Raw genomic sequence first — 27278 nt, 5'->3', positions numbered from 1 at the left:
GCAGCGAAATTATTCTCCTTGATCCTAAAAAATTTTTTCCTAGTTATCTGTAGTCTAAGGGTATCGTTTTCCGGGATTTGGGTAAAGAAGACTGCTGTGATCCGTTTGTCCACTAGGAGGCACTCCATGCTCTTAATTATTGAAAGAAAGTTAAAGTTGTAACTGTGGACATGGCTAAAACTTTTCTACTAGGGTTGTAAAACCTAAAACTAGCTTTATGTGTGGCTCGTTGGTCTAGGGGTATGATTCTCGCTTAGGGTGCGAGAGGTCCCGGGTTCAAATCCCGGACGAGCCCTGTTTTGCACTCCGGTATTCCCAATTCCAATAAAACCACGTTTTTTGGTGTTGAGCCCATCACACTAATCAAGTACCTGTTGTCCTAATACTACTGTATTAAGAACGATTTTATACTCCACCATTTCAGATTTATATACTTAATCTTCAGACAAATGCCATTTCTGTTATTAAATCTGGATAAATACCAGATGTTATTGTGCATAATTTATATAGTGCAATATTTCTTCTAAAAGTCATTATTTCTAAAACGAACCATTATTATCTTTTGCATTTTTTATTATCCAGGAATTGTTTATTCAGGACTTAGGGAAGTGTATTTTGTATCAATTACCGCCAGTTTTCCTCCACTACAAGCAAGGGTGTAAGGAGCAGAGAGGACTTTGTGTGCTGGGACCTCCGCAGGTCGGCAAATGTAGCAGGCCTCTTGTCGCATAAAGCTTGGACTCCGTCCCTCACCCAGGCCTAACATTTCAGGGCCTGTGCGTGTGGTGGGTGGGGATGGGTGAGGGAGTCTCAGATGGTGTAACACCTTCGGAATGTACTTAACAGGGACACTCAAGCCTGCCTGCATATTAGACTCGTTTTTGAAACTCTATAATCATTCATTACGGGGTCCAACCCCAGACCAATTAAATTGGATTCTTTGAAGATGAAGAATGGCATGGTTATCTTTTTTTAAAGGTCCTCTGGTGTAATTCGGTTTGGCCTGAGACCTACTGATGCTACTCAGTTGCTCTACAGGCCACAGCTGGAGACCAGGCTAGTATCCCAGTAAGTCTAGGCATCCTGTATCCTCAGAATCACCCCCTTGCAGCGGCTCCTTCATCTTCCATAGTTAAGTTTAGTTCTGGGTCCAACCATGTGCCAAACTATTTTTCTCAGAGCAATCCTCCCCCAAGCCACAGAAACAGACTGTGCCAAGAGTAGGAAACTCTAACAGAAAAGAGAGAGCCCAGTTATTCAGCCTGCTTTGTTTGAGGGGTGTGTGCAGATATGTGCATGGGGAGAGATGCTTTCGTTAACTACACAGGAACAGACCCTGGGATCACACTTTTCACCCTTACTTCCTCCTTAACTGCTGAGAGTTTTCATGCTCACTCACATCTTGCTACTTCAGTCAGGTGTGTCCTGACTCACCTGAAGAAGAGCTAGAAACCACAGGTATTTTTCACCTCACTCTTTACTATGCTGCTGAGTATTTAACTTCCAGTATCTCCTCAGATATTTGGAAAACCTGTCAAACAAAAAACACTAGGATTATCCTTTAGACCTCTCTCTTAAAACCCACATTCAACCCTTTAACAAATGATGTTAGCTGTACCTTACGAATATTTCCAGAATCCAAACGCTTCTCGCCACTTCCACCTCTGCCACCGCTGTAGTCTGAGCCACCGCTATTGCAGTAGCCCCTTAGCACTTCTCCCTGGCTGGTCCTTGTGCCCCTTCAGTCTGTTCTCAACAGACAAGACAGAACGATCTTATCAAAACCTAGGTCTGGGCTGGTCATCGTTCTGCTTAAAACCCTCTGTGCATTTCCATTTCTTTTAGCATAAAATCAAAACTCCTTGCCGAGACTTTAAAAATACATGATTTTGCCACTTCTTGGGTTGCCTGCACTTCCCTGATCTTATCTCCCACCACTCTGTCCCTTTGCTGGCAGTGTTCCAATTACATTGGCCTCTAATGCTCCTCAGAAATCCCCAACCCCGTGTTTTCATATGTGCTCTTATCTCTGCTTCGTCTCATTTCCCTCATACCTGCCTGGCTCAGTCCCTCGCTGCTTTTAAGAGCTCTACTCAGATGTTACCTGTCTAAGAGAACTCTGACAGCTCTGCACAAAATAACACCCACTCCCTTTGCTCTCTATTCTCCTTCCGTGCTTTACTTTTCTTCTTTGTGCATACCACCACTTGACTTTTGCTGCTGTTGCTATTACTAATTCCGCCTCCTCCTACACTAGGTTAGAAGCACTGTGAGAACAGAGTATTTTTTTACTGCTGAAGACTCCGAGGCTGGAACAGTTCTTAGCACCTACTTGATACTGAATAAATATTTGGTTAATGAATTGTGTGAATTGTTGTTTTGAATCTAAAAGTTATACAGGCTTTTTAGGAATACCTGATCTTGTAACGCTGGAGAAGATAATGAGCATGAAAGTATTGGGGGCTTGAATAGAAGGCTCTTGCAGTGTAGGGAAAATGCCATCCGCTGGGAAAGGCTGAGGGGGAGCCATGCCTGAAAAATAGTCTGTGGCGGCTCTCTCTTTGGGCCACAGTGTGGGGGGCCGCTTTGAGTGGTATCAGGAACTGTAGTCCCGTGCAAGCTGGGACCTGGGAGAGCACTTGTAAGCTTTGGCTGTAACACTGGTAATGCGGTTGATAGGCAGGACCCAATAACAACTCTGAGGGCCCCCAGGGGAAATCAAGCCTAGAAGTAAATTACACTCCTTGAAGCAGGCTTTGTTTCTCCCTCAAGCTCCATTAATCTTATACCAGATAACCAGCTCAAGGCTGGGAAAAGACATCTACAAAATTCCTGGATCATGACCCAAATCCCATCTGGCACCATAATGTTTGCTCATCTCAGACCCAAGCAATTAGGTGTGTTCCTGCCATTGTCTTCTTCAAACATTACGTAGCCTCTGTAAAGTTACTGATGTAATTCGATTACCTATACATTCCTGCTACCTATCCCCCGCTTGTAAGCCTCTCAATAACAGCCATTGAGCACAGGGACTCGGGGCATTATCGTTTAGAGAGAATCACCTTCCCCTTTCCTTGACAGGTAAACAGTGTCTGGAACAACTCATTCTTTTCATCCACCGTGAATCGGGAGACTTCACGGGCCAGAGTCCCCCATACCACAGTCTGGCCCTATAAATACTTTAAGGAAGCATTGAAAGGTTCTTCCAACTAGACATAAAGCAAGACACAAAGTAAACTCTCAGGAGCTTTAAATTGAACATCAGTGTCATTGGCTTCTAATGCAAACTTGCTTAAGTGCCGAGCTGCTTCAAGCTTTTAAAGGCTTTGAGCAAATTCTGAACCCATGTTGTTTTGGGGTCACATTGTAGGGTTACACATAACAGCCATCCTGTAAGAGTCTGTAAAATAATTGATTTAATAAGCTGATGAACCAAATTCCACAACAGGGAGACAAGGGAGGAAACAGAAAACTAAGGTTAGGGAAGGACCTGTATAACCACCAGGACTTCATCAACCTCATTTGACCAGGTTTGGTGATGAGGCATCATTGTCATATGAGCCCTAAGGAAACACAGTTGGCATGTGGAGAGGATGCCTGGAGGATGGTATGGAACAGGAGGCGAGAACCTCTGCTGGTCAAAACATGTTTGAATAGGCAGCTGCGCTGTTCCCAGGAGCTATGGGTGGAAATTGCCCCCTTGTGGCCAAATAAGGTACTGTCATGGGTCTTATTTTTAGGGTCTTAAAGGGATTGCAGATTAAAAATTTCTAGGGACTCCACTACTTTTTGCTGATCTGTGTACAGGATATGGATGTGGAACTTACAGCGGATAAGTCTCTGTTATTGTCCTGGGATATGGTGTTCATGGGATTAGGCTGAACAACTTACTAAATTAGATGGCATCCCATGGTGTGGATAGAAAGCAGAAAACAGCAAAACTCACTAGCAAAACTCGTGAGTTTGGTTTTTATCAGCTAAAGTAGGGGGATAAGAGGGACAATCATAGGTTTAAGGTCTTGAGTAGTAATTAGAAGTAAGTCAACACTTTCCTTTCATTGATCTTTCTGATCTCATGTCCAGGTGGTACTACAGGGTCCCACCAAAGTAACTCTCAAAAAAGATTTTTGAATTTTACAAAGAGTAGCTCATTGATACTATGGTTGAGGAGAAAAATATAAATTCTTTTAGGTCATTCACTTATGTGTTATTCCATTCAATCATTATTTACTAAATAGTTATTGAGCAAAAAGAGGAGCGCACAGACTGCAGCAAAAGTAGGTCTACAGCTGTTCATGTGGAAAACACATGCAGGTTAGGATTATTACAATAGCTTTATTAATTCTGTGTTTCGCCTGCTCACAACTGCAAACCTATTGTTGCCTTACCCTATGCATAGAGGGAGAGGAGAGTGGTTTGAAGTGAGGGTCTCTATGCAAGGCCTGGTAGGCAGAGGTAAGGACTGTGGTCAGTATTTTAACACTTATGAAAAGCCATTGACACATTTTAGGTGGAGAAGGGGGTAGACAGCCCAGGCACAGGACTAGTTTGTGTTTTAAAAAGATTACTGTGGTATAGCATGGTTGACAAAAAGCCTTGGGGAGCATTGTTTCAATTTTCTAATAAGGAACCACAGAGACCTGCATCATGGAATGTTATGGCTGGGTGTGCGTTATCAATTTTCAGTTGTTCCTTGTTCTCACCTCATGCATTCCCCCAACTCTGCCAGCTCCCCGTCACTTGTAAAGGAGGTCAGTGAGGCCCATGGAATTAAGGTCAGGGTCACAGTGCTAGTTGGTGGCTAAGCCAGTTCAAGACAGGCTCTCACAACTACTAGACCACTGTTCATTCTGTTTTAGCTTGGTGCTTCTGAGAAAAGGGAGGGTTTTGTTTTGTTTTTAATGCACTTGGGTTCTTTAAGGACTCTGATTATTTGGGTCGGGGGACAATCATTATTGCCTTCCAAGGAATCTTACCTGATTTTCAGGGAAGCTGAAACTGGCTAGGGAGGAGGACAGAGCCTGGGCTTGGCCTCGGAGGTGCTGCAGGGGAAAGCTGGCTTAATGGCATTTCTAAATGAGGATTGAAAGGAAACTGTCGTGGGCCCAGCCTGGGGACACACATGAGAAGCCAGGTTTGCTATGATCAAAGTGTTCTCAGAAGTGGACAACTGAGGAGACAGAGGCCTCCTTAGCAGCTGGTAGAAAGACAGGCTTAGGGCAACCTCTCCTCATCCAGGCCTCCCCTGGGCTATTACCTGGTGGCAGTCATTTCAGGGATACAACTAACGTCACAAAAAAATAAATGGCTTGGTTTACCCCCAGAGGAGAACAGGACCTTCTGTGTTCTTAGCCTGGGGCTGTAACTGCACAGCTGAGATTGATAGCCTCTGATCTAATTCTGAATACATTCTGCCCAAATCAGGAGCAGCTTGTTCTTGGACATATGTTCACCTCACCAGGACAGAGACAGGTGATGTCGTGGGAGGGCAGCTAGAAGAATGCCCAGAGGCTTGTGAAGGTAGCCAACTCATCCCTCCAGAGTTAGGGGTGCTTCATGCCCCTCCTTTTCCCCAAAATAAGTATTCTTAATTTAGGGAGGTGTCCCTTTGACCAGAATGCCAATTCCCTAGTCTGTTTCATAGGGCTGCTCTGCCATACTCCTGAATCAGGGCTGCTGCTCCCACTTCTGGTGCCCAGGGTCCATTTCCCCATTTCTCACCCTGACTTCAGGCTGGAAGGTAGAGGGGGAGGCTCTACACCCCAGTACATGCGTGCGTGCGTGCGTGCACGTGTGTGTGTGTGTGTGTGTGTGTGTGTGTGTGTGTGTGTGTGTTGAGGGGGGAATAGAAGTGGCAGCCAGAGAAGTGTCGTCTTAAGGGAACAGCCATTGGGGCTACTTTGTTTAGCTCGGAACCCTAGCATGTGACAGCAGAAAGGGGACTTCTAGATTCTTTATTCTTTTCTGCCACCTCCATTTTAGAGATGAAGAAGCTGGGACTCTGAGGAATGACATGGCTTTGGAAGATCATACAACTAGTTAGCAGCGGAAGAGCAAGACCTGGTCTTTTATCCTTTCATCCACTCCACAAACACTTCTTGTTCTCCTGCAAAGTGCCAGGCAGTGTGCTGGACCAAACAAACGATGTGTTCGGGCTCTCCAGAAGCACACAGCACGCATGAGAGGAGGCCAAACAGACCCTCAGCTGCCCCACGTAGTAACTGTTAAGACTAAGGCATGTACCGGAAGCATGGAGGAGGGCTTCCTACGGAATTTCTAAAAGGAGATCGAAGTGGATAATTTAAAGAAGCATTCCTGGAGCAGTTGATGGAGTCTCATGCTCTTTGCCCTGCACTTAGAGATATTTCTAGACACCCGAGATCGTGTAGGATGGCTGAGAGTTTGTGGGAACCAGCAGAGATTTCCTCATGGACAAGTCCCACGTCCAAGGCTGGAAAGAAACTCCATATTATCTGGCTCTTTTCCACACCAGCGTAGTGCGTGAAAAGTTTGGGAGGGCTCCTTAGTAAAGAGGAGTAGGGAGAAAAAAAAACCAAACAAACAGATCCCAACTCAGAAGTACTTCCAGCTTTTGGTCTTAAGACAAGTGTTAAAAGTTGGCGTCTGGGTGATACAGAAGTTGGAAGAAAGGGTTAAAGAATGATGGGGGGAGGAGAGCACCTTCTGCTTTAAACCGCCTTCCTGGATCTAAGGTGTTCCCAGTTTCCTCACTGCCAGTCCCCCAGCCTTGTTCCCTGCTCCCAGCCCTCACACATAGTCTCCCCTCCCCTCCCCCACTGAGGTCCTGGGGCCTCTGTCCCTGGTGGAAGGAACCCAAGTTGCTCCTCTCAGCTCCACGATGCCCTATAAACTGGTTTCTACAATTGCCGAAAGAACACAGGTAATTAAGGACTAGAACTACGAGAGACAGACCAAGCCTTCCTCCTCCAGCAGTGTGTTTGGGAGGCAGGTCCTTCCAATGCGTGTTGGAGGTGGGGGGTACTCTGAGGACCTGCTTTAGTCACATGATGTGGGGGCAAATGCCTACCCTTTGTGGAAGGTCTGAACCAGAACAGTCATTCACATACAGGGTTTCACATGGGGTACTGAGCATTCCACATAATAATGTAAACATCAGTTTTGTTGTGGGGTGGGTACAATTCTTTATAAATTACCATACTGTTTACCAGTTGCCTAAACCAGAGGTGGGCTACTGATTACAAACACAGATTCCAGGACCTCACCCCCAGAGTCTTTGTTTCGATAAGTTTTCTGTTATTTTTTAAATAGATTTTAGTTATTTATTCTTAGAGAGAGGGGAAAGGAGGGAGAAAGAGAGGGAGAGAAACATCAATGTGTGGTTGCCTCTTGCATGCCCCCCACTGGGGACCTGGCCCGCAACCCAGGCATGTGCCCTGGCTGGGAATCGAACTGGCAACCCTTTGATTTGCAGGCTCAATCCACTGAGCCACACCAACCAGGGCCAGTTTCTGCATTTTTAATTAATAGCCATAGGCTGATGGATTTCACTTAGAAACCTTTCTAAAAGGTCTCTAAGAAACAGTCTGTGGGAGCCAGGCAGTGGCAGACTGAGAGGCGGAGGGCTGGCGGTGAGGTGACTGGCCTTCCCCAACGTGCTCGGCAACCTCCTTCCATTCCCATTCTCTGATAAAGACAATTCATGTTCCCTCAATTGTGGGTAAAGCACTCGAAAGCGCATCTTCAAGAAGAGCGCCCCTAGGCCCCTCCTGTGGCATGATCGAGGTCTCATGGGGCCCAGGACTTGAGAAAGAGGAGATATAAAGCCGATGGTAAGGAGAATAAGCACTCCCACATCAACGTGGACAAGGAAAGGGGCAATTCGGAAGGGAGTTTGTGAAGGGTCTGCTAATAGTTGCTAAGAGTAGTAAATATGCGAATGAGTGCTAAGATTTGTTTCTCTTTTGTGATTAAAAATTTTCAGAATGTCTGTTACACCCCACCTCCTGTATTCAGTATGTAGGAGAGTATCCAGGCTTTGGGTGGAGCATAAAGCTGGCCAGAGATGCTGCTGCACCAGGATGGACGGAGAGGAAACCTGGAGGATTCATTGTGGACAAGGGGTAAAAGCCCTTCTCAGAGAGCTTCTAAAGAGTTCTAGTAGGATAGAATTCTAGTAGTAATGAAGGATGGGGCTTAAATTTTTGTACAGATTTTAAAGGAGGGCAGTCCCCAAATCTAAAACCTTGGGGCTATTTGGGTTCCATTCCCTTCTGCTTATTTTTCCTTGGCTCCCACCCAGATGCCTGGTTACCACCTGTGACTCTAGACCCTTACGGCATGTCCCAAGCTGATATTCCATGGAACCCTGTTCCTTAGTGGTGCCCCTACAGTAAAGTTCAATGTTCAAATCAGTTTGCAAAATCTTTTGTTAAATGAAACCAGTCAAGCTTCTCTGTTGCTAGGTTTCTCAGAACTTTGTGCTTTGTGGATCTTGTGGTTCTCCAAGGGAAGAAATATAATTAACAATGTCTCTCAGACTTCTGATCATGAAACTTTTTTCTTGAATCACACTCATTAACATTTTCCAGAACAATGTTCGCCTGAAGGCAAGTAGGAAAAATGCTGTTACTTGTCCTCCAGTGTTTTTCCTCTCCTTTTTTGTTTGTAATTGGACCCAGAATTTTAGCTAGGCACATGCGTCCCACCCCGTAGAATAAACCCTACATTTCCCCCTGTCCCTTGCCATTAGATGTGACTATGTGACCAACTTAATGCAAGTGAGGAGTAAGTGGAAATGATGTGTGAAACCCGGGGATGTGTCCCTAGAAGGCAGTGCCACCCCCTGTTTGTGCCTTTCTTCTCCCAGCTGGGTGGAATGCAGATGTGATGGCTGAGGCTGCAGCAGCCATCTGGATTGTGACTTGGAAATCACACTCTGAGACAGAAGTCAGAGCCTTGAAGCACCTGGTTGATCCTGGACTAGTTACCCCAGGCTTTCTTTTACATGAGAAATAAAGTTCCATCTTCCTTAGACTACCGTTACTTTGAGTTTTCTGTCATCAAGCAGCCATGTGGGAAATGTGTAACAATCATCTCTTTAGATAGACTTCTATTTATACAATGAAAATACTTCTGCAAGATGGTGTGCAAATCAAAATAAACTAATTGGAAAATTCATCAACAATTAATTGTGTGCTTTTATCTTTGTGGCATTGTGCAACACATATCCAAAACAGAGCAGTTTAAATTCTGAAAGGATACCCAGAATAAAAGTTTTTAGCAAGTAAATAATAATGTCTTAGTTGTTCATTTTCATGCTCTGGAATTACAGTATTTTGTACAGAAAGAGATGCATTTTTGAAGCCTTTTCCAGGATTCTCTGTCCTTCCTACACCTTTTTCACCCCAAAATGTTTCTCCTCCTATCAATTAGAAAGACACAGGTACATGAGGTCTGTCCAGAAGGTATCCAGCCATGTAATATAAAAAATAGAGACATTATTGAAGAAGATACAAGAAATATTGTCCATAAGACAATGATGCCCCAGTCCCCTTCAAAGCAGGCACCTTGGGACCTCACACAGTTTTCCCAATTGCTATCAGCTGCATCGTCCATATTTTCCTGAATTTCATTGATGGTGTCTCTTCCCTGTCAAGGTGATTTTTAGTTTTGGAAAAAGCCAGAAGTCACAGGGTGCCAAATCTGGGCTGTAGGGGGACAGAGTCACCTGAGTGATTTGATCTTTCACAAAAAAACTCTGCATGAGATGTGATACATGGGCAGGCATGTTGTGATAAAGCTGCCAATCACCAGTTGCCCGTAGCTGTGACTTCTGAATCATTGGAATAGTTTCTGTGGAGGAATCTTCAAGCTTAACACACAGTTTGATGCAGATTCATTGCTCTATTTGCTCAGGAATTTTGAATGCAATAGCCACACAGTACACATACTCACTCAACAGTGTCTACCACCCCCACTGACTAGTACAGTGAAGGCATCATTGTTCACACATGTGCATTCCAGTCCACTCTCCCTGGCTGCCCTGTTATATCAATGTCACACAAACCATTCTGATTATATTAATAATAGTTGGACTTTTTCCAGACAGACCTCATATGTAGAGCAGACTATGTAAAGGTCTCACCAAAAGGTAAATTTTTTCAGAGCAAGAAGCCATAATTAAGTCTGTTTTCCCATTCCTATATCAAATAACCAGAAGACGGTAGCAACAAAAATAATTCTGTCATCTCAATACCTTGGTCTTTCACGAAGCCCTCCTCCACTCATTTTCCACGTAGATTTCCAGTGCATACCACAGTTCAGTAGTTTCCAAATTTTGTTGCATTTTAGAATCACTGGAAGAGCTTTTAATAATCCAAAACCCAGATCCTCCCCAATACCAATTAAAGCAGAATGTCTCAAGGTGGCATTTAAAAATGCCCAGGTGATTCCAATATTCAGCAGAGTTTGGGAACCGTTGCCATATTTCCCAAGGCTTTATCAAGACTAATGTTAACATCAGGGGATTATCCTGAGCACCATACGGGACTAGAATTTGCTGAAACTGGAGTTCAAGTGTTAATAAGGTGAGGTCCTTATTACTTTGGTTATCTCCCATCTCCACTTAAACCGTTTTGCAATTAATTTCTTCAGTAATCAAATGGAGGTAATAGTTACTTCATAGGTGTGAGTGAGGACTGGCTGAAAATTTGGAAAATAGACAATACGTGTGTCTGGCGGACATCAGGACTTTATTAATGTTTTGAAAAGTCTTCCCTTGTTGGAGGACACTCTCAGGACCTGCCTCACCCAACTCTCCCTCTGAAGGTAGCTTCTCATTCCCAGAGGCACCCAAGCATACTCCCCTCCAGGCCCCGCCCTTTCTGCTCTTTCCACTCTGGCCCTCCTCACACTCAACTGTTGTCAAAGAACGGCCAGACACAGGGGACTTTCTCAGATCCATGATCACAAGGATATGTTACTCGTGAAAGCTACAGCAAAAAGCAACGGTAAGAGGAGCTAACGCAGACGATTAGGGTTGACAGCAGGAGAACTGGGGAGAACAGAGTAGAAGACAGTGCAAAAAATAGGTGGAACTGGGTGGGTTTAGAGTTGAGAAAATTATGGGAAGGAAGTTATTCAGCAATAGGAATGAAACAGTCAGGCATGGGCACTTTTGAGCATCTCTGTATAGCTCTGTGGTAAGTACTCTGACAGATTCAGGAGGACTAGGAGATCAGAGCCCTGCTAACAAGGAGCTGATGGAAGTAAAACAAATGGGAATAGTTAGAGAACAGTTCAATGCCAAACCCCGAGAGCTAAAATGCTCAGAAAGGGCTTCCTTGGAGCGCTGTACCTCCAGCTGGACCGTGCAGGGTCAGCGTGATTTTAATAGCAGAGTGAAGGAAATCAAATAATCTAATGGTGGGGGAGCAAAGTCAGGGGAGGGGGCTGTAGGAATCTGATTACCCTCTGCTACTTTCTCTCTCCTCTTACTCTGTAGAAGTCAGAGCAAAAGATGTAAAGGGACTATTACCCCTGATGATACTAATGGTGATAATTTTCCTGCTGATTCTATTCTGGGAAAACGAGCTGTATGAGGAAGTAGCGGTGTCAACCATAGAGCACTTGCATGTGGACTACCCTCAGAGTAACATTCGTGTAAGGTACTGCAATCACATGATCATACAAAGATTCATCAAGGAACCTGACAGCACCTGCAAGAAGGAGCACGTCTTCATCCATGAGAGGCCTCGAAAAATCAATAGTGTTTGCACTTCTCCCAAGAAGATGGCTTGCCAAAACCATTCCAGCATTTTATGCTTCCAGAGTGAGACAAGGTTCAAAATGACGGTCTGTAAGCTCATTGAAGGTGTCAGGTATCCTGCCTGCAGGTACCACATTTCCCCGATGGAGGGATTCATTCTGGTCACTTGCGATAATATAGGGCCAGTTACTTTCCAGAAATATGTTGAATAACTTGAGACCAGCGCCTGGGTCTGAAACCCTCTCTTGTCCTCTGTCAGGGACGTTGGTGCTGGTTCTTTCCGACGCACTCCTGACCTGTGAATGGTGGGTAAAGCCTTGAATGAAATGGGTAGCCACCGGTAACTCATTTATCCTTCTGGTATTGCTGAGCTGAAATCTTCTTATTCTGCTTCAACTATAAAACTCTACCGAATTAAACCAAAAACTATGCATGTGTTTTAACTTCTTGTCCCTTTTCTTTGGGTCACTTGATGACAGCCAAGAGTGAATACTATGCAGGACTGGAATTAGGATAAGGTGAGCGAGGCACTCACTTCACATGCAAATTTTAAGGGGCACCCTCCCCCCAAGTAATCTAGATAAATATTTTTTAAAAGTAAAATTAATGCAAATATCCCGGATGGAAAAAAACAGGTGAATTTTAAATCAAGACGCAATCGGACAGGGTCGGATTTGGGCCGATGCGGGGCACCTGAACTGCGCCCATGCAGGCTCAGAGCCTGTTATTTCAGTTTTTGAAATTTGTTCACTGGGGATTGTTTTGAATTTATTCAAAATAAATTAATTAATTTAATTTAATTTTAAACATTGCATTAAAATATTACCTTGATTACTGTGGGGTTTTTTTTTGGTTTTTGGTTTTACCCTCTTAACTTCTGTGCCTAGAGCAAACACCTCAATTGTTTCACCCTAATCCCAGGCTTGGTCCTGAGCGCAGAGGCAAGGGGGGTCATCTCTCAAAATTTTCTGTAAAGATGGCATATATAACTCAAGCTGTATCTGCTCCTAGTCAGCATTGCCCTCTTAGCCTTGAAAGAAAGGGCAAAAGACATCAGAAGGGAACAGACCCGGCAGAAACCATTTCCCTGGAAGACTGTGGAAAGAAATGGATAAGGGTTTCGGAGGGAGAAATTGACTCTCTCAGAGCACAGAGTATCAGCTCTTCATATCCCCGGAGGAAACAGAAAGGACTTCGACTCGGACTATTCCTTTTGACTCGGACTACTCCTTTCTTTTTTTAGTTTTTGCAACTGAGCTGGTTGTTTAGTTCTTTCACATTCAACTATGGTCAGAGTATCTTTAGAGTTAGAGGGCAAAGGGAAAGAGAGGCTCCTAATTCTGGGAATTTGATGAAGTCCTAGTCCTCTCAGAGCCTTAGTTTTCTCATCTGTCAAGTGAGAGGGCTTGAACCAGATAATCTTTGAGGTTCTCCTCAGGCCTATCACATCACAATTCTATTTTTTAGTAGTATAGGAATTAGCCTTGTTGATGGGGATGGTTAGTAATGGGGAATAGTAAGAAATAAGGGGTATTTGGCAAGTAAGTGCCAGATTGTGGGAAAACCAATTCTGAACTATAACATTTCAATGCTGTACATGAGAGCCAGAAACTCAGAGCAGGCACCAGCAACGCATGAGCTTCAGAGGGACCGATCTGTTCTGATCTTTTCAGTTGAGAGACTTCAGTTATTGCATTATTTATTTGTACTTAATTCAATGTCGGATCAAAAAAATAGGCTTACCTGTGCTAGTCGTTAACTCTTTCTTTTGTAAGCATCAAATTCTAAATGATGGATTAGATTATGGAGGGGAGAGGATGACTAAGGTGAGTAAAGGACACTTGTAAGCGGGCAAGGCTCACCCATGCGGGCTGGCCCTTTTGCAGTTGAGTTTCATTACCCATTTCTCTGTGGCAACCCCATTGTCACTATTCTGTTCATGGAAGTTTGGATGCCACCCAGGGAGCAGAGCCCTCAGCATCTGAAGATGCTGAGCAGGAGCAGGTCATCCCTAGTATATGACTTGTTGAGTCCTGCTAGCAACATCATTTCTTGCACAAAGCTTTAACTTACTAAAATATGTCCCTTAAGGCCCACGTGTCTATGTTCTGAATTCTGATTCCTTTTCCTACTCTTCTCCCTAGGCTTTATTGTCCTTTCTTTCCCAATGATTTTTCTTCCTTTCCTCACCTAACCTCCCTCTACTAATTGAAAACAAAATCATGCATTCCTATTGAAGTGTGTCCATATGTAACTGAGACTGTTCACTGGAAATTATCCTCAGAGTATTTTTATTCAGTGGGGATCAAAGCCCAATTGAAATGAGTTGTGACATTTTAGACATGTGTAGTTTGGGTCTTTTTTGCTGTTGTTGTTTTTGTTTGTTTGTTTTCATGGACACCTAGCAGCCCAAATCAAACCCAGGGAGGTGTTAATTCTATCCACTTGAAACACATGTTTCAGGAAAACTGGGAATCTCTATGCTGTTCTTCCTCTTATTTTTCTCCTTATTATTTTTCTGTATCCCTATTATCACCTCACTATTGACCTTGAAGGTAGCTGATGTTTAGGAAACAACCAAAATGCTTCTTCCCTCCTCCTTTCAACCTGCACCATGCTCAAGGCACAAATATGAACACATTCATTTAATTCTTAATAATTTATTAATACACAATCAACCCAATTATTAAAGCTTCTTTGTTTTTAGTACTGGGTCTCTGCTCTCATTTGACACACAGGACTTTTTAAAATTAAATATAATTGAAAATACAGGTCCATGTGTACTAATGTCAATTGAGTGGTATAAGAAGTGCATGGTAAGCTCAGAGTTGTGAGAAATGGATTTGGTAAGCTTAAGTAGTGAGAAAATATATTTTTTAAAAAAAGAATGGGACATGAATTGGGCTTTGAAGGATTTCAAGAAGAGTGTAGTGTGGGGTAGCTCAAGACACGGCCTCTCCACCTCAGAGAACAGGTGGCTGCCTGGCCAGCAGCCAGGAGGAGTAAGGGAAACAGGCTGCATCTGGAGTCCCAGCTTTCTCAAGGCCCCTGTGCTTATCACAACCCTGTAGCATTTTCACAGGCTACCATGGCGCCCTCCCCGCTGCCGCGGCCCCTCCCTGACCCTATAGGTAGCACCAAGACTGCAGGCACGGGCGGTTTCTCCCCACTGACCAGCTGCCATCCTGGCACTCCCCTGTAATGCGAGAAATAAACAGCATGTCCACATCTGCTGGTCCTTGGGCGGTGGGGGCGGGGGACGGGGGTTGGGACTCTCACGAAACTTAAGCAGCTCCCTGGCTTGGAGCTCCTGTGTTACAAGTAAGCATTCAAGAATAAAGCAAAAATGGAGAGATGGAATAGAGTGTATTCCAAGAGAGTGGGTCACACTGATTTGATGAGAGCCAGTTTACATACCAAAATAATGTGAGATGAGCCTTGAGAAGTAGGTTGAGATGAGATCAAGTAGAGAGCCCTGGCTAAGTGGCCTCAGGGGATCCCATTACCTCCTGTGGGCAATGAGGAAGAGTTGAAGGTTTCTGAAGTAGTATCATTGCAAGTGGTGTTTTAGAAAAGTAAGGCATTGAAGGAATTGGAGGGGTAAGGAGTGGCGATCAGGGTGTAAGTAAGTGTGATAATGCAGGAGCTACAAGCGTGAGGGAAGGAGGCTCTTAAAGGTGAGAGAAAAAAAATGAGATCTTTCTAGAGCAAGAGAATGATTATCACCCTAAATAACCCTTCTTTCTAGGATTCTCAATATGAATTTTCCAGCATTGACCTTAAGCACAGAATTTTCTACCCTAGTCAAACCATGTTACATTGTTAACAAACATTGCTGAGAAACTAGTATATACACAGTTCAGTGTTTGATTCTATACAGAATAAAAAGAAGCAGGAATTATATTCCAGTCTCAAGGAATTTTTAGCCTCAGTAAGAGGGAGAAAAGACTAACATGTATACACCAATTTGAAAAATAAAAAAAGACCATAAAAACTGAAGTGCAATATAATCTATGCTATAGGGGTTTCAAAGAAGGAAAAAAAATCACTTCGGGTTAAATATGAATAAAGCAAAGGAAGATTTCACAAAAGAGGAAGCGGTGATACTGCCCAGGTCACGGCGATTCTGATAGCCAAATGGACACTTTGTTTAGCCCTCTGACCATCCTTGGTTCCAAGTTATTTCCTCCTTTGATCTCAGACAATTTTATCTACCCCATTTTTAGCCTCTCCTTTCCTCAGTTAGACCCAATAGTAAAAACTTCTGGGAAACAAATACAATGTTGCTTCTTGCCCTGAAGCAAGCTAGAAGCTTTCTCCACAGGATCAACTTTGCCAAAGGAACTGGTAAAGACAGATATTCCATGACTGAGAATTGGTGGGAAAAGAAATGGGGGAAAATAAAATTGTGGTTTTTTCAAGTGGCTACCACGTGGCAGGAACATGTGAGGCTGTAGAAGATGTAGCAATAGTGACAGTGTGTTGAGTGAGATTCTTGTGACCTTTTTGAAAATTACAGACCCTGCCAATGAGATTACAAAGAGAAAAGGGAGAGAAATAACTATTTGGTTCTGTACATTTTAAACATATTATCTTATGTAATTCTCACATTTTCCTTTTTTTAATATGGGGAAACTGAGGTTAGTTAAATGAGATAAATTGTTTGTTAGTGAATAAGCAGGGATTTGAAGCTGGATTCAGACTCCACAGATGATTGTCTTTTCACATATTTGTGCTTCCATTAACAGCTGTAACACTCTTAAATTATACAGAGGGGTCAGTCCTGGAAACAACTGTTGTAAGGAAAAGAGAGCCATCTCCTTAATATTCTCCTTATTTTTATCTTTTACTTTTTACTTTACTGCAGAAGAGGTTACTCTAGATCTGAGATGGAGACCTCCCTGCTGCTACTCAGCCTGGGCTTGGTTCTTGTAGGATCTTCAGGAAACAAAATGGAGACAACTGAAAAAAGAATTCTCAGAGGATGAGATGGGATATGACTTGGCAGGCAGTGCCCAAGAAAAACCTACCATTGAGGTATAAATGAACTCAACTTTGTTATCTAAAAACAACAGCTTGAGCACATCCAAGGATGTTATATCTTCATCATTGACATTCAGAAAATTACATGACAGCTTCCCCAAGGGAAACAGTCCAGGTAATGACAAAGAGTATTACAATGACATGACAATCTGGAGAAGAGTTTCACAAGCTAATGGGTCATGCAAGTTGAGTGATTAACTCTGTTCTTGGCTCCATGGAAGTGACTGGTGGGGTCCCCAAGGCCCCCAGGTGTGAGTGTAGACAGAATCTTGGCATAAGCTGCTCTGAGAGCCCAGAACTGGAAACCACTATGGGCCAGCTCAGTACAGCAAATAGTTCCCCAGGTGCCAAAACCAGTGTTACCTCATTAAAGGATATTGGTAGTGCTAACAGGTAATTCTCTGGTGAGCTGGTTAGTTAGTGGCTCTAAGTTGTAAATCCCACAGGATTGTGAGATGATACTCTAGCCAAACAAGAACATACGTATTATCACTATTGTTTATTGTCTTCTGTTATGTGCATCTACCCTTTTTGCACTATAGTAAACTCCTGATTATTTATACTAACTGAAAGAATGAAAAAATCCAAAATCGTGGATAATTTGATTAAAATTTATAACTGATCTTGGAGTGCAAATATTTTCTCATTCACACACACACACAAACACTTTCTTTCAACTAAACTGAATTCTATCCTCACTTAGCTATAAAGCCAAGGACAGAGTTCACCCCGCTTGATAGGATTAAGGAAAGAAGGCCTCATACCAATATAGATAACTAAAAATTAATTGTACTGCTACTGAGATTATTCAGAGGAATAGTGAATGAGCATAGGGGATATTATTATCATTGGTTGTCTTCAAAGAAGTGTGTGCATTGATGCACGCACACAACTGTGGGCACCTGCCTGTGCAGCCAGAGGTCTGCTTGTCCTCCAGAAGATGCCGGAGGAAAAAGATCCATTGCCTTAGCTGCTGCCGTCAGTCAACAGCTCCAGCCCTATGCAATCTTTGTTCCTCCTTCCTCATCCTTATCTATTCCACAGGTTCCTGCAGAAGGAAGAAATAAAGGACCTATTGAAATTTTTACTCAAGTGTACGCTTGATTCCCCAGGGCAGAGAACAGCAAGCCACGAAGGAATAGAGTGGCAGTAAGATGGAAATAAGAAGTTTATGTCAAGTTAGGCAGAATTAATCCTCAGTCTTGTTTTCTGATATTGTAGTGATTTTTTTAAAATTATCAGTTGTTTATCTGTTAGTCTTTATGGTTCAACACTCTACATAAAATATGGGCGGTTATTTATTGGGGACCACTTTGTGTGGGGTCAGAAACTGTAGCCCCATGTAAGCGAGGCCCTGAAAGAGGCCTGGAATCCTTGACTGGAATGCCAAGAATGCAGGATGCAGGCATGATCCTATGCTAGCACTGAGGGTTCCCTGAGAAATCAGGCCTGAAGAATGCATTGTCCCCTTTGAAGCACGCTTTGCTTTGTACAGCTCTGTGAATGTAAACCAGATGTTTAAGCTCCAAACAGAAGGAGTGAATTCCTGAATTCAAGAGCCATGCCTTAAGGACCATCTGGCATCAGCTTGTCTAACAGACCCTGACCTGAGGCAAATCTCTGTGTTCCTTCCATTGTTATCTATGAACCATACCTGTTTTCTGTAACTATAGCCTTTAGGCATTGATTGGTAAGCTTTGCATGCATGCTGTATACCCCTGCACATACCAATTCCAATAAAAGTCACTTCAGGGAAGGGTTCAGCACATTCTCCACTAAAGGGAATCACCATCCCCTTTCCCACCAGACAGACTGTGTCCGGGATGACTCATTTCTTCATCTGCGACCGGGAGAACTCTGCGGGTTGGGGTTCCCCTCAGTTATTGTTCATTCATGTGTGCCTATGTATTCCTGTTTTCTCATCTTACACCCTCCTCCATCCTGAGGCCACTGTTTTTTAATGATATAAGTTTAAATAAATGCATGTGAATAAATGTTACATCACTAAAATCCTTGTAGGTCACTCTCTATATTTTCCTAATGTTTATCACATTTGGTGCAGAATTCTCATTATATCAAGACTGCAAAACTCTGACAATCAGCCAATATGCAGCATAAGGCAGATATCTTTGTATCTTTTAGCTGGATTTTCCTTGTCAGTGTGGTGGCTGTTAAAATAAGCACTTAGGTTTGGCCAAATAGGTGTGTAGTTAGTACCCAATTTGCACTTGACAGCCAGGAGAGAAAGTGAAAGAGGGAAATGCCTGGGGCACAAAGTTCTCTTCTCTGTAAGAGGAGAACCCAGGGCCAGGGAAGGAAGATGTACTCACTGGGTTCCATTCCAGGGACAGTTCTACGTGGTGTGGCTGGTGCCACCACCCTCTCATCAACCATGGGGTGGGCTCTATCTATGGTCGAGCAGTCCAACAGGTCTCCTCTTGGTTCATATTCGAGTAACTTCTTTCCCACAATAGAATCCTACTGTAGAATCCAGTTCTGGGTGATGGGCATGTCAGCCCCAGAGACAAAAACTCTTCAAACTCTGGGCAATGTTTTTGGTAATATGTAAGAAAAAGCAAATCTAGACTATTTCACATCTTAGTACAGGTTCCTTCCTTCACCAGGAGAGAAGAGTAAAGACCAGGAATAAATACCTCTTTCTACGTCAGGAGCATCCTCTAAAGATCAAACCTTTGCACTCCTCCAAAGGAATCAGGAGTTCTGGTACTCTATTCCAGGCCTTTGGTACCCTGACCTCCCAGGACCCATCTAACCATCATGCTATGAGGTCTGAAAGATGTCAAACGTAGAGGTGCCGCAGAGAGCCAGGGCTCCTCAGCGCTAGCACTTCTCCCCATCAAAGCCTGTCGCCCCTTTGACATGATGCGCCTCCTAAGGTCCCTCATGATGACAAGAGGCAGGGGATTTATGATTTTAAAACAGTGTTTTCATAATGTTTTGTTTGGGGTTTTTCTTTCCTTCTACTTCCACACTACAGAGGGCTCTTTTTTTCTTATAACTTTACACATAAACTTTCCTGGCTGGCTTTCAAGGCTGCTGGCGCTCCATTCTCTTCCTGCTGAGCCTGTCACCAGCACCTTCCCAGTCTCTGGTGTTTTGAGGCTGCTCTCTTCACAGTCCACAGAACTTGGGCCGTGGTCTTCACCCCTTCGGTGGGCGGACCTTGATGCCCTTTTTCTTCCTTTTCCCATTGTATCATCTCAGCCCATGCAATCTCACAAGCTCCACATGACTAGAAATAGTCCCCAAAGTGCCCCTTTTACATGTTAGGAAAATAACCGAGAGGTAGATATGTGTCATATCCCTGCATCTGAAAGGAAACTTTAGAGGAAGGAAACGAGGTGATGAAGGAGACAGATCTCATCATGAGGGAGATGGAAAGGCGAGTCAGGCTGAGAAAGAAAGTTAGGAATGGAGTGCTACAGAGGTTTGAGGAAGGGATACTGAGAAGGGTTATTTAGCATCAGAGAGACATCCTTCTTGTCACTAACCATTCCCTCTATTTTCCCAATATAAAGTACACTCAATTTCTCTAATCAACAATTCTGCAGTGAAACAAGTCCCAGGCCTCAAGTGTCCAGGATGTTGCTGAAGTAAGAAGAGAGCCTTTGCAACATTGTAGGTAAATTTTCATGTTTTATCGACTCAATATGTTCCAGTAAAAACAGTCGTTTCGTACCACTGGATATCAATTTCCTTATCTATCCAATGCAAAGGTTGCATTAGATGTGGGGTCACGGACTTGGGTGTGTGTCAGGGTCACTGTGGGGAAGCTCTCAGGTTGCCCACCCCAAACCACCCTCCTCATTTTCAAGACAAAGAGGTATTTGTGAGGCACAGGGTCCTTTCCCAGGCTCCCTGAGCAGAAGTGGTATGTGCTACTTCTAGGCCCATGACATTGGACTAGCCTCCTCTGTGATTTTTTTTCCTTCCCAACAGCTAGATCTCCAAAAATGGGCTTGAGTGTGACTCAACCTGGGTAATGTACATGATGGTAACATCGTAGGAATGGCCTGAACAGCAGAAGGAAGGAACGCCACATGCCTGAACTCATGCGTGAGGCAGTGTCACCTTGCCAACCTAGAGTACTCATCCTGGGACTGTTACAAGAGATAGAAATACACATGAATATTTTTAAATCTACCCTACTTTGAGATTTGGTTCCATCAGCTTAGCCTTATCCTAACAAATTTAATAACTTTAAGAGCTGTTATTAAATACAAATTCCTGGGCCTTGATCCAGAAGACTTAGGTTCTATAGCATGTAGGTTGTTTAGAAGGATGTTTGGTTTGCTGATGTGCACCAAAGTGTGAATACTGCTACAGTATATGAACTAAAGGAGAACATTCTGATTCCAGACCCAGTTAGGGGGAAAAAAAGTTGCTGCTGTTGTGTTCAGGGCTTTCAAGAACCGCACTGGGACAAAACAAGTCAATGCAACTCAGAGAGCATCCACCCTTCACCCAGTGTCCAGAAGTAGCAAAGCAGGGGACCCCCAAACTCCCTAGCCATGGATACATCTGGGAGCAAATGCAGTGCACTGGGTGCTGGAATAAGGTTTCCTTTTAAAATAGTGGCTGAGAAGTTGGCAGAGGTGTCACACACATGAAATGCATCTTTCGTACTCCAGCAATTGGAGAACAGGAAGGATTGGGGTGACTATTTAACATCCCTAAGTCTTCATGGTTGTAAAGTATGTAAAACTTTGTCAAGATCATATATAATTACCACAAGAATGATTGACAGGTAATAACAATAATTAATGACAACAACTGAGCTCTTATGATGTGCCCGGCACTAAATATATATGTATATTCTCAGGACAGCTTTCATGAGGTAGATTATTATTATCTCCACTTCAGTAATGAAGAAGCTGAAGTACAAAGACTTTAGGTAATGTACAAAGTCACGCAAATGGTACCTCAGGAAGAAACAAGGACACTCTGATTCCATAGGCCATGCTTTTCGCCACTCACCTTTATTTGCTAGAAAAAAGCAAACCTGCCCATAATTATATAGAAAGATAACGGTGGGACACTCCTGAATAAACGCCACCTCACAGGATTGTTTGAGGATTGAATGATAGCTGTTATTATCATTATTTTTATTATGATTAGATCAGGACACTCTGGTAAGCACACAACTGAAGAGAAACAGTGGCAATATATATGGCTGACAAAGGGTTGATATCTTTAATCTATAAAGAGGCCTGTCAATTTAATTAGATAAAATGAAAATGCCTACAGAAAAATAAGCAAGGGACACAGGCAGAAAATTCACAAAAGAAAACAATAAATAGTCATTAAACATTGGGAGTTGTTTCCTTCCTACTAAAGGTGATATAAATAAAGACAATGTAATATCATTTTTAATGTGCCCAATCCAAAGAAATAAGGTATAAAAAATAACATAGTGCTGGCATAGTTACAGGCAAGTGGACATTCTCACGCCCCCCTCCAAGGAAAACAAATGGGTAAATTTGCCGCCTTTCTGGGGAACAATTTGAGCTAAGCCCCATTCTAATTTTCAGACCCCTGCACATCTTGTTTCTTTACTTCACTGGTGACACTCTCCCCTCCTCTCATACACTCTTCCAGAAGGAAAGTCAGCTCTGTCAGTTCTGGCCCTGATGGCTGTCTGAGTTAAGGACCTCACTGAAAGGCCTGCGTAGGCCTTGGGGCTTACTTTTCACAGGGTCAGAGAGCAGAGAATCTGGAGCTGGCAGACCCGGGGGCAAGTGCCAGCTGCAGGTTCTGCTTCTTGCCTGTGCTCGCCTTGCTGTTGGCAGCTCTGGCTGTTCTGAGAACTCCATGTTCTGCATTTTGAGAATGTGGGCTGAGCTCTTGGACCCATCACCTGAAATATTCCTTCTGAGAGCTCTCCTGGGCACAGGAGGCACGGCCTGTTAGAAAAGGAATTGTCCGGGGGGAGCAAGATTGGGATGATAGGCTCTTGAAACATGCCCACTCAAAGTGACACTTGTCCCTTTCTATCCCTTCTTCATCCAACTTCCATGTTTTCTTCTTTTCACCAGAGCGCGCCCTTGATGCACATCTCCCTTCTGCACTTTTCATAGCATCTGCTTTCTAAGTTCCATCCAGGCTTTGCACCACTTGACTTTATGTGTGTCTTCTCTGTGTGTCTTGCATTCAAACTCACTGTTCAGGGATAGAGTGGCAAGTTGGACAGATCTCTGGAGCTGGGCTACACATGTGATTCTCACTCAAAGGCCAATACTCGACCTGCCCTGGTTTCACTCCCTGTGGGGCAGCCTGTTCATCCAGCGCTGATGGAACACATGGCACAGAGCTGCTCAGGTGGAAAAGGACAGGAACGGCGTGAGTTGGTGGGCTCACCCTGCGTACACATCAAGCCCTGTTAGGGGGTGCCGCCGAACAGCTCCCTAGTCTACTAAACTCCCTCTTGTCTTCCTTTAGAAAATTCTGTAGTTGCTCAACTGTTTTTGTAAAAATCCTACTCACTGTAACCATTTTTAAGAAAAGGTGTAAATAAAAAAAAAGGGGGCCCTCATTATACAAGGTATTGGATACAGGACAATAATATAATATTTAGGAGAGAAAGATATTTTTGTTAATCTGAAGTAATCGGTGCAGGCACCTATGAAAGAAGGACAAAAATCTCTACTTTGATAGATGATCCATTAAAATAGCTAAAATTTGAACAGAAGAAAAGAGGACTAGGAATGGGAAGAAACGCTTGAATAGGAGGAGTAAGTGAAAATACAGTTGATATTGCTATAACCTCTCCTGCTTTCTTTTGACTAACATTAGCATCATATATAATTTCACATCCTTTGCTGTTAGTTAACTTCTTTATGTCATATAAAGTGTGTTTCTTATAGGCCATGTATAGGTGAGTCTTGTTTTTGTAAATCCAATCTATCATTAGCTTTTAATTGGTATCCTTAGACAATTTACATTTAATGAAATTATTTATATGGTTAGTTTGAAGCTAATGTCTTTTTCTTTTATGTTGTTCCTTCTGGTTTTTTTCTGTTCCCCTTTTCTGACTTTTGGGGGTCTTCATTTGGATTTATCAAAAAATTTTAATGACTATTTTTATCTCATTTGTTTAATTTTAATTTATATCTCCTTATTTGGTTAATTCAGTGATTGCATCAGGATTTCTAGTATATATATTTGACTTATCATAGCATATTTTCAACTGACACTGTACTATTTCATTTATTGTTTAAGAAATGGTAATATACTTCCATTTCTCTCCTTTCAGATTTTATGTTATTGTCATGCATTTTACTTTGAAATATGATATAAATTCCATTATACATTGCCACTATTTTTTGTATTTTAAATCAATTACATAGTGAGAATAAAACATTTATCTGCCCATGGAGTTACCATTCACAGTGTTTTTCATTCCCGAGTGTAGATGCAGATTTCTAGCTGCTATAGTTTTCCCCCTGCCTGTTTGAGTTTCCTTTAACATTTCTTGTAGTGTGGGTTTGCTGGTGATGAATTCTTTAAGCTTCTCAATATGAGAAAGTTTTTATTTTACCTTAGTGTTTCAAAGATATTTTTGCTAGGTATAAAATTTCTATGTTGACAGTTTTCTTACATTGAATACTTTAATAAAGTTTTCCCACTCTATTCTTACTTTCATCGTTTCAGATGAGAAATCTAATGTCACCCTTATCTTTCTTTCTCTGGTCCTAGAATTTCTTTTTGCTCAGGCCGTCTTACGGTAATAAAGGGGTACATTTGCCCGTGTGCATCAAAGCCCAGTAAGACACCAACAGGAGTTTGCAACCAAGAAAGATAAGGATTTATTAAGGAGATGGCATCATGCTCAGAGTCACAGGTAGCTCATGCTCAGAGACCTGGCTGCCTCAGGACTTCCAGGAAATGGATTATATAGGAGAAAAAATCATTAGTCATGGTGACGCATGGAGTTGGGGTCGTGGTCTCTACTGATTGGTTGATGCTCGGGTTGGGGGTAGTTGATTATTGCATCTGGTCCTGATGTCAGCCATGCGATTGTTCTGGAACTAAAACACAACTGAGGCCTAGATGTTATCTCTTGTTTGACTGAAACTGTTTTTGTGGTCAACAGACCTGAGGCTTTGATTCTAAGACTACTGGATGCTGACCAGAACCTTATTGTCCTGAGGGCTTAATAATTAAGCAAAGGAGAGGGAGATGGGTGAGTTAGGACACTAGGTGAGGCCAGTTTGAGTCAAGGGGTTGGGGGGGGGTCAAAATAAAAGGCCAGATTAAAGAAAATAAAGTTTCTGCATGGTTACAGCTAGTTCTGTGGTTTTCTCTTTATTGCTTTTCTTTTCTTCCCAATTTGGTCATGATGTGTCTTGCTATAGTTTTCTTTATGTTTTTGTGTTTGGAGTTTGTTGAACTTTTTTGGATTTGTGAATTTACAATTTTCAACAAGTTTTGAAAGTTTTTGGTCATTATTTCTTCCAATTTTCCTTCCATCCCCCTGCTTCTCTTCTTCAGGGACTCAAATTATTCATCTGAGGTCACCTGAATTCACTCTGGAGCTTACTGATGCTCTTTTCACATTTGTTTTCTTTTTCTGTATTTCATTCCTATTGCTTTCTATTCATTAATCTTTCTTCTGCAATGTCTTATCTGCCATTAATCCCATCTAGTGTATTATCTTACCCACTGTACAATAGTTTTTTTAATTAAGATTTCATTTTTAGAGAGAGGGGAAGAGAGGGAAAGAAACATCAATGTTCGAGAGATACATTGATCAGTTGCCTCTTGCACACCCCAGCTGGGGACCTGGCCTGCAACTCAGGCATGTGCCCTGACTGGGTATCAAACTGGTGACCTTTCCATTCACAGGCCAGAGCTCAATCCACTGGACCACACCGGCCAGGGTAACAGTTTTTATCTTTAAAAGTCTGATTTGTTTGGTTTTTTTTCTATTTTCCATCAATCTACTTAACTTTTTGCACATAAAGAATACAGTTACAACAATGGTATTAACGTCTTTACTCCATGCCTGTTCTAGGTTAGTTTTTTCTCGTTATTTTCAATTAATTGATTATTCTCCTCATTGTGTTTTGTGTTTTTCCACTTCCTTTCAAGGTTAGGTAAACCTTGTCAGTTTACCTTGTATGGATATTTTTGTATTCCTTTAAATCTTCTAGAACTTTTTTCTGAGATATAAATTATTTGGAACCATGAGGATCCTTAAAGTCGGTTCAGAGCAGAAACAATCTAGGGCTAATTATTCCCCAGTACCAAGGCAAGACCTTCCTGAGCACTCTACCTAATGCCCCATGAATTCTGACTTTTTTCATTCTGGCTAGAGGGAATAGATGCTGTTCCTCCTGATTCTTTTAGACGCTTCTTCTTCATCCTCAGCTGGCTTTCTCCTACACAAGGTGATAAAAGGTACTCTGCTGAATACTTGGGGAACCCAAGTTTCTGTCTTGAGGTAGCTCTCTCCTTTCTGGTATTTTTTCCCATGGACTCAAGCTTCCTTGGCCTCCTCATTTGCTCAGTTTCATCCCCTCAATCCAGGTAACGTTTAGGCTTCTCCTAAATTCACTCTTCCTTCACTTTTGCCTGAAATCTCTCTCAAGATAATAAGCAGAATGAATTATAGGGCTCAGCTTCTTTGTTTCCTACCTCTCGAGGATCAGTGTGTTTTGTTGCTTGATGTTCTGTGTGTTGGAAATCATTTTTCTAGCACTTTGTCAGGTTTTTTTCGTTGTTTGAGGTGGGAGGGTAAATCAGGTCCATGCTACCTACTCATTCTTGACTGGAAGATGATATTAGTCCCTTTCTTCTCATTTTAAAACCAAACCTAAGAAGTATTTCTCTCTCAACAAACTCCCTACAAATTTTTGGAGCTAAATGACCTCTCCTTACTTTTCTAGTGGGAAAGTAGAAATATCACAGTAGAGTTGCACTCATGATGAGCATCTTTAGTTAATGACACAAGAGTAAAGAATGCAGAATTTGAGGGGAAATTTCATAGGAAATAAGAATATTTTGTTAAGTCATAAACTGTAAATTTGTTTTTATTGCTGCAGAATATTGGAAAAGAAAGACAAAACTTCTTTATTTCCATAACACAAGAAGTTATCGTACTGTGGGTCTTGATAGCTCAAAGGGATGATAATGGCTTTCATGTCAAATTTAAACATTTTTAGGTATCCGAAATAGGAGAAAAAGCAACAGTCTGTTCAGTATTAAGACAATTTATAACAGAAAGGGAAACTGTGGTGACGCCAAGCAGCACCCACCTAGAAAAGACTGAACTTTCTGTTTTACTGGGACAAGTTCAGGCACTTTGATTTTTCTAATTGTGTCCTAAAGGTGAAAGATACCTAAAATAACAGGTAAAGTTTGCTGCCACCTTTAGCAGTTGTGATTTGGGGGCACATACGTTGGATATAGAAAAGAAATGTACACTTTTCTTGCACCTGAGGTTGAGAAGCAATTTCACACTGCA

At 42.6% G+C, this 27278-nt stretch overlaps 2 protein-coding genes and 1 non-coding gene across 3 annotated transcripts; all 3 read left to right on the top strand.

Annotated features, from left to right (window-relative positions):
• The first annotated feature begins 223 nt into the window (after nt 1-223).
• On the top strand, nt 224-295 carry TRNAP-AGG (transfer RNA proline (anticodon AGG)). The gene has a single exon. It is a non-coding gene; the product is annotated as a tRNA-Pro (tRNA).
• An 11228-nt stretch (nt 296-11523) lies between these two features.
• On the top strand, nt 11524-11961 carry RNASE12 (ribonuclease A family member 12 (inactive)). The gene has a single exon (XM_054565194.1). It carries the CDS (start codon nt 11524-11526, stop codon nt 11959-11961), a length of 438 nt encoding a protein of 145 aa, XP_054421169.1.
• Nucleotides 11962-16638: 4677 nt separating this feature from the next.
• On the top strand, nt 16639-17229 carry RNASE11 (ribonuclease A family member 11 (inactive)). The gene is given in 4 exon segments (XM_054565193.1): nt 16639-16716; nt 16718-16987; nt 16989-17164; nt 17166-17229. Coding segments are annotated over 4 exon segments (588 nt in total).
• Nucleotides 17230-27278: the final 10049 nt, after the last annotated feature.

This window comes from Pteronotus mesoamericanus, unplaced genomic scaffold (genome assembly GCF_021234165.1).
Source record: "Pteronotus mesoamericanus isolate MK-2021 breed Mesoamerican mustached bat unplaced genomic scaffold, CSHL_Meso_final contig_164, whole genome shotgun sequence".
In the NCBI taxonomy this organism is placed as follows: Eukaryota; Metazoa; Chordata; class Mammalia; order Chiroptera; family Mormoopidae; genus Pteronotus; species Pteronotus mesoamericanus.
The sequence above is the reverse complement of the archived record's forward strand: the minus strand, read 5'-3'. Positions and strand labels throughout refer to the sequence as shown.

Coding starts and splice junctions, on each gene's coding strand:
- RNASE12 (XM_054565194.1), top strand. CDS start 11,524: ATGATACTAATGGTGATAATTTTCCTGCTGATTCTATTCTGGGAAAAC.